Raw genomic sequence first — 8,339 nt, 5'->3', positions numbered from 1 at the left:
CACCTTTAGTAAGTAAGTAAGTAAGTAACCCCACATCTTTACAGTTAATAAACTCATAAGATTTTGTGATTTGTGGGATCTCGAAATTAACGCCACAAAGTCAAAATTAATGATTTTTGAAAGTAGTCAGCGAAGAAGAGCTCCCAAAGAAAAATGGTTTGTAGATCGCGAACCGTTAGAAATAGTATCTCAATACAAATACTTAGGTTTTCTATTAACGTATAACCTTGATCTCCGCCCTCATGTTAAAGAAAAATGTATTGCTGCTAAGTTTAGAGTATTTCATGACACTTAGAAAAACTAACTAGTTGCATTGGTCAAATTTTATGTTCAAAGAATGAAGTTGACTGCAATCAATCAATCGGTGAATACTGTTTTTCTAAGTTGACACTCATCATTTAACTGAATGTAATAAAGCCCTTAGCTAAAAATTTCACAATCTGAAAAACCTGAATGCTTTTCTATCTGAACTCTGTAGTTCAACGATACTATACGCACGTTAGCTAAGTACATCTTCACTACAAAGAAAACGCATTAACAATTCATGCACTGCTAGATATCAATAGTTGGACGGACAATGGTCAAGTCTCAGCTGTCAAGTCGGCGCTGCTCCATGCGTCGGTCAGTGTTTCCAATGACTCACATGTAAAATAAAAGCAAACAAAAAGTAAGAGATGCCTCAAGATAGCAACAAAACACAGAAATCATAAATAAAAACAATAAAGCGCAAACAATAACAATCTTTACTTCGTTCTTCACTTAATACGTATAATTTTATACATAAAAACGAATCATCTGTAGAATTGCTAAGTGATTTTTAGTTTACTTTTCGTATTTTTTAAATGATGAGATTATGGTGGCTTGAGTTTTCAGTACTTGCCGGGCAGTTGTAGAAATCGGTGATCATTGATGATCAAATAAATATCACATCCATACAAAAGTACAAGTATAAGATTATACCTCTTAATACTCGTAGTATAAGATTTGTTTAAGAAACTTTTGAGCTTGTCGTTTTAATTTGATGATTATTTTGTGTTATCAACTTTGAATTTTGAAATAAAACAAATTGCATTGTAATTTTATTAAATTTTATTAAAGTGACAAGAACTCTAACAACAATGTTGTTAAGTGCAGTGTTCGTGATAAGTTTATGCTTAGGAACTGGAGTTCAGGGTTTGTTTGAGTTCGATAAAGGTAAAGGATTGTGTTTTAATAACATGCATCTTGTTTTTGAAAGCTGCCATAAAATATTTATGACATAGATAAGAACTAATTATGATTTGTTTAGAACAAATTAAGAAATTCCTAAACATATGTTATTTTATACCAACTGTTAGGCATTGAGTTGTTCTTATTATGACGTACAATTATTGGTATAAAATGACAGAAACAATTAAATTTTGACATATCATTTTGACGATCATTGAAAAACTTTCAATAAATGGGTTAAACTCAAATTAATTGAAAAATGTTTCAAAAAATTAAGTTAACTTCAAAAACCTCAGGGTTTTTCCACTTTTTTGTGGAAGTGAGGTCAATTTTATTAGACCTTTAACAAAATTGATAAAATTTGTTTTGATTTAATTACTTTGTGCACATGAATTGGACCAGATTATACCGGAGGTCGTCATAAAGAGTAATATAAAATGTATAAATGTAAACAAACATAAATAGAAATGACTCGCTTTTTTATACCTTTCGTTCAGTTATCTTTGAATACGTCACTGTCAAAGATACTTGTATGCGACTAAATGCGTACCTGCACGAAAAACAATTAAGAATTCTGTTTCTTATTCAATTATTGTCACGTATGGTTTGCCTCTGGATGTATTTAAAATAAAAGATGTTTACTAATCTTAATTTGATTATACGTATAACTTTTGACCTTCAGATTATATGAAATGATATACAAAAATTGTAAAGTAACGATACTGTCAAAAAACGTTATTTTGTTTTAAATGTTGCCAGATCGTGAGTGAGAATAGTTTGTGAATAATCATATGATAGCTGGGTTAGTAAGAATCATCATTGTCAAAATTGTTTTGATCCCTTTTATAGTTTAGAATTTTTGCCAACTCTGGGATGTCAACTGAATTTTTTGTTCTGATTATGACAATACTAAAATTCCGTGTTGTTTTACTTGTTATTCAGTTCAAGACAGCATATTTTTCTCTCGGTTTCATGTTGCTAGTGGTAGCGTTTGACACTTGTCTAACTCAGCTTTCACTTAAAGTGTCGTAATTTTAGTTGAATATTTGTCATTTACGATGATTGCTTAACAATTGAATGGCTGCGTTCAGTCTCGTGTTGGTTAGGGTATCTTGAATGAGTTGAATAGCTGTATTGATATAGCTGTCAAAAAATGAAAAGAACTTTCAGCTGTTTACAAAAAGCAGAGAATCGTTGTAAGATAAAACATTTAACGGATAATTCAACTGATTCTTTGGACGATGATGAATTGATAGGTGCTTAGAAATTTATTAATAAGAGATAACCTAAATCATCAGTCTATGTTAGCTTAATTGGAATTCTATACGATTAATAATTTACTTGGGAAATCTCCGGTTTTAAACGATTTACGTTTAACAGAAAACTACCCTAACGGAAACAAGGACTTTTATGAAGTTATTAACTATTTTAATTTATAAGGATCTCTTGCACAGAGTGCAGCAAAATAAAAGTACTTTAAACTTGGAGAAAGAACTTTTGTTTGGATCTTGAGTAAGCAAGAAATTTTATTATCAGCTAAAGACACAGGTTCACAGGTTCCTCAAATACAACTTCAACTAACATTTTGGTATCTTTTTGTTTACCAAGAAATACAAATAGCTGAAATCAATTTTCAAGTTCCTTCAAATTCAACCATGTGTTGAATCAGCTGTTTTGTCAGATACCTACATACCCCAGAAATTCTTGGATATCTTTGGATTCCTTTTTTGACATATCAGCTGTTTTTGATCAGTTGATATTTTACACGTAAAACATTAACAAAAAGGTATCCGGATACCCTATCTGTCTGAGTTTGAACGCAGCCAATAACGTGCATTATCAGCTGAAACTGTAATAGCTGACTGAATAGCAGAAGACTCAACAGCTGATCCCAACAAATGAAAACAAAACATGAAATGTCAAAAAGCTGCATGTGTCACTGTGGGCACGTGAAAAAATTGTACGTACGATACTTTTTGACAGCTCTTGCAGAAAATTGTCATTAAAAGTTGGTTTTTTATACAATTTTTACAAGTTTTTGCATTGAAAAAGTGAAGAGGTCCATTTGTGTTAAATCACACGATCTCGATGGCCAATTGTGATCACAACCGTAAGAAATAAGAAAACAATTAGAAAACTTTTCTTTGTTTTGCGAACTGTGAATACAATTTTTGTCATTTTTGAACTGAACTATTCTAACAATTTCAATGCTTTATTGGGCGCATTCACAAAACTAGTGGCTACGTAGTCAAGAGGTTCTGATTGGCTGAATCTAACTACAAAAGTAGTTAAAATTTCTCCTCCGACGTAGTGTTAAAACTCTGCTACAAAGTTAGTGGAGAATGAATTTGACGTTTCACAATCAGCTCGGTAACATAACATGAATTCAAAAATATTTAAATACAAATATAAATCATTCAAATTGTATCTTAAATTTGATTTTATTGAATTTAAAAACACAAAAGATAAGTTAAAGTTATCAAATCAAAAATGTTTCTTATTTTATATATTTGCATTTGCCAATTATATGACAGTTCCCGATTGACTAGCTTTATAGTGTAGTTTTGCATTCACAAAGCTAGTTGAATTTTGACTACGTAGCCACTAGCTTTTGTGAATGCTACCATTGAAGTTTTAGTAATGGTGTAGTTTTTACATATGTCATCCGTCAAATTTCAAAAGTGAAAAGATGACAATTTGAAAAATAACAGCTGAAAAATAGCGGATTTTATAATATTAAACATTTTATTGGAAAACTTTATTGATAGATGACTTCTTGGAGCTAACTTCACGTTTACTTCATCATTACCTTAAATCCGTCAAATAGACTTTTCTGTAACTAGCTTATGTTATGGTGGTCTTACACTGTTAACTTTTTTCAAATGTACAAAGAAAGAGAATGCAATTTATTAAAATCACATTAGTTGAATGGAGGTAGCATACCAAAAATGTAAAAACTTAAAAATGCTGATTATGGAAAATTCTGAGGAAATACAAAGAGAATTAGGGCCTAGTGACTAACAACTCTCAAAAATTGCTGTGTGCAAGTCATTTCAGGGATGGAGGGGGCCTATTGTTTGTATGTCAAATCCGAATGACTAATTTGAGAGATTACTTTTCATGACAAGAATTACTCTTACAGGATTTGTCAATTCCTCGCAGAGTCAGTACCCGTGAAAAACAGACAGGGATTGAACCCCAGACCTCTTGCATTACAGATCAAGCCCCGTTTACAACGTTCTGAGGCAATTCAAATGTGAATGCGAACAAGTTTATCTTCGTGGAATCTACTTTTTTATATAATTGCAGGTTTAGATGAATTAAAAGTCCGCCATTAAACTTTAGTTTCGTGCTTATTTTATTTAATTAAATTTTAAAAATAGTTCACTACACTTGTCGTGTATTAACATAACGTAACGTTAACGTAGTACAAAATTATGTTTATTATACAAATCGCTAGCACGTTGCTCTCAGACGGATCTTTTAATCCAATAAAATTTAACTATTTAACTTATTTGTTACAAGCACTTCAATTTATTGCATTTTGTATTGTATTTTAAGTGAGGTCATACATTCTGAGAATATTTTTATGGAAAATTTCACAAAATAAATGGACCAATTGACAATTTAGTCTGCTAAAAGAAAAAAGAAATCTATTAAAGTGAAGTGAATACCCACGCACAGTCATGGCCGTATAAAAGTTACAAAGTTTGAATAATTTTTAACGTATCCAACCTTAATCATTGTTATTTTTGTTTTATTTTATGTTTCTAAATAAAATTTACAAAAAGTTTTGCATAGGTTTTTAGTAAATTTATATTTTCAACTTAAGTACTGCCTCTACTGTAAAAAAACAAAAACAAACACTTAAGGTTATAACGACATCTTCTTGGAAATTAAAACATAAACTTCATTTAGTTAACAAGAGATGATTTCATTTTCTTAATTAATTATTAACAAATTGCTGTCATACTCAATCTTAATTGGAACAACAAAATAATAATTTCCGATGTAAGTCTTTGAACAAAGTGCGGTAGACTCATCTCAATTCACATCAAAGGGCAAATAACCTTTAAATTGTATTTCTTCTGAAGCTTTTCAAGAAACAATCCATCAAAATTCTGACTGATGACGATTTTGTTTTGTTTTGTATTCGATTTGATGATTCAGATATTGACACTGCAGCGGTATGTTCATATAAATTGAATGCAAATTTGTTTAAGATTTAAGTCACTTAACAAGCACGTGGTCAATATCTAGAGAGCTTCATAATGACCTTAATGGGTAAGCAGTTAAGCACACTGCGCACTGGGCAAGTCAAATTGTGTGTTTCTATTTCAATTATGTTCTTTTTGAGTTTCTATCACGTGCTTGTGTTTTTAAATAATATGCAAGCAAAAATATGTGCAATGTGCTTCTCGGGGCTTTATTCGTTTGCAAGCTTATATTTATAATGAAAAGTTACATATATCGACTGAGTGCAGTTAAGATGCAATGGAAGATATTGATGGGGGTGTTATAGTTTGAATAATTTTTACATTAATTCAAAAACATGAAACGCGTAATATAAGAATATTAAGTTCGCACAGTAACGTAAGGCGTAGCATTTTAAAATGTGGTTAGAAAAATAATAATTTGACAGCTGACAATTAGTGTTTAAATATAAACAATGGTTGCGTTTAATCTCAGACAGATGTGTTTTACTTGCAAAAGAACGGCTCATTCAAGACAGCTAGATGGCGCTACAGTCCGTGTCAGACCTGGGCCTCAACCAACATGCGTCTTCAGCCAGCTCGGTCCACCAAGTTGGTTGAGGTCTTCACCCACCTGAGTCGCGGTCTTCCCCTACTGCGCCGTCCCTCTAGATTGGATTCGAAGATCTTCCGGGCTGGAGCGTTGATGTCCATCCGCTTTACATGACCTAGCAATCTAAGCCGTTGGACTTTAATTATGTGAATTAGGTCAGTGTCGCTGTACAGCCCGTACAGTTCGTCGTTGTATCTTCTCCTCCATTCTCCATTTATCCGTACGGGAACAAAAATCACCCGAAGAATTTTTCTCTCAAAGCATCCTAAGACCCTCTCATCTTTCTTTGACAGGGTCGAGGCCTCAGCGGTTCGGAATGATGAGTGTCGTATAGATGGTCATTTTAGATGCTCGAGAGAGGACTTTACTTCTCAATTGCCTTTTAAGTCCAAAGAAGCAGCGATTTGCAAGATTTATTCTTCGTTTGATTTCAGCGCTGTTGTTGTTGTCTGTGTTAATAGCGGTGCCTAGGTAGACAAAGTCCTTAACTACCTCAAAGTTATAGCTGTCCATGGTGACGTGTTGTCCAAGACGTCGTTGTTCAGTGTCTTTTTTTGATGACAGCATTTACTTGGTCTTGCCCTCATTGACCACTAAACCCATCTTCTTCGCTTCCGTCGCAATGCTCAAAAACGCTCCACTGACATGACGCTTTGATCTTCCATTTATGTGAATATCATCTGCGTATCGAAGTAGTTGGATGGACCTTTGGAAGATTGTGCCTCTAGTGTTGACGGTTGAGTTTTGCACAATTCTTTCCAGAACGATGTTGAAGAAGTCGCAGTGTATCGCCTTGTCTATAACGTTTTTTGACATCAAATGCATCGGTGAGATCTTTTCCGACTTGATAGAGCAGCGTGCATTCTCCATCGTCATTCTGCACAAACGGATAAGTTTGACAGGGATGTCAAAACTAGACATTGCTCTGTAGAGCTCTTAGAGGGTCTTCTTTCTTATGTATCGGGCACAATATGCTGAGATTCCACTCATCGGGCATGCTTTCTTCCGACCATGTTTTGCAGATGAGTTGGTGCATGATACCTACCAAGTCATCGCCTGCTGCTTTGAATAGTTCGGCAGCGATGCCGTCAGTTCAGCAGCTTTGTTTGACTTAAGGTAAGATATAGCTATCTTCACTTCGTCGAGGTCGGGTAGGCGGAATTGTTGATCTGCGTCGCCGAGGTTGAGTGGTTCTATCTCCCTTACAGCGGAATTCGGTTCGTCATCGCCGTTATATAATTTGGAGAAGTGATCTTTCCATATTCTCAGCATCGACTGTGGTTCTACTACGATGTTCCCTTGATCGTCTTTACATGGTTCGGTTCGTGGCTTGGTAGGTTTTTTTTTTACCTTTTGGTAAAATTTACGAACCTCATTCCTGTTGTGACATCCCTCTATCTCCTCGATAGCGCACTTCTCATGCTCTCTTTTTTTCCGTCTAAGAAGCCGGTGTTCCTCTCTCCTCTCCTGTCGTAGAGCTCGCGAGCAGCTCTGATCCTTCTGTGCAGCGTCGTTTTGTATGCCTCTTGTTTCGCTGCGTGCGCTCTCCGGCATTCGTTGTCAAACCAGGGGTTTCTCTGTGGTGGCCGTGTGAAACCTAGCACTTCAGAGGCGGCATCTCTGATGGCTGCAAGGCAATGGTGCCACTGGTTTTCAATGCTTAATGCAGGCAGCATAGGATTTCTTAAAAGGTTACTAAAGACTCGATCGGAAAAGGACATGGCACTCTCTTGCGATTGGAGCCGTCTAACGTCGAAACTTGTCACAGTACTTCCTTGTTTTGGCTTGGACCGGGATATCCGTAGCCGTACCTTGGCTACAACGAGGCAGTGGTCTGAGTCAATGCAGGCCCCTCAGAAAGTTTTATCGCAATGTAGTTAACCTGGTTGACAGTTGATTGATCAGGAGATTTCTATGTCCCCTTGATATTAAGATGTGTGAACTGCGTACTAGCTACCAGAGCGTCTCGCCCCGCAGCGAAATCAATCCGCCTGAATCCGTTGTCAGAGGTGGTGTCGTCGAGGGTGTATCTTCGATTGTGACACCAAAGATGTCCTCTCTTCCTAGCTTGGTATTAAAATCTTCTAAGACAACTTTAATGTCATAGCCAGGGCACTGCTCATAAGTCTTGTCCAAGAGCTCGAAGTGTTAATAGTGAATCCGTCTGGATCCGAGTATTGTTGGTGCTTCGCAACTAATGTAAGACAGCTGGTATATCAAATAAAGAAATAGAACAGCTGATTGAACATATGGTTGAATTTGGAGGAATCCAGTGACTTATTAAAATTATCCATACAAAATTCTATTTTGCAATTATTTTGGAC

At 35.2% G+C, this 8,339-nt stretch overlaps 1 protein-coding gene across 1 annotated transcript in view; it reads left to right on the top strand.

The window, feature by feature from the left end:
• The first annotated feature begins 864 nt into the window (after positions 1–864).
• Positions 865–8,339, top strand: part of LOC129939765 (peroxidase) — a 48,328-nt gene continuing 40,853 nt past the window's right edge. Inside the window, exon 1 of the mRNA XM_056047890.1 lies at positions 865–1,194. Within this exon, the coding sequence (XP_055903865.1) occupies positions 1,119–1,194 (76 nt within the window). The 5' untranslated portion in view covers positions 865–1,118. The remainder of the gene's footprint in view (positions 1,195–8,339) is intronic.

Source organism: Eupeodes corollae, chromosome 1 (genome assembly GCF_945859685.1).
Source record: "Eupeodes corollae chromosome 1, idEupCoro1.1, whole genome shotgun sequence".
Taxonomy (NCBI): domain Eukaryota; kingdom Metazoa; phylum Arthropoda; class Insecta; order Diptera; family Syrphidae; genus Eupeodes; species Eupeodes corollae.
Note: the sequence above shows the minus strand (reverse complement) of the source record. Positions and strands in the feature narration are given on the sequence as shown.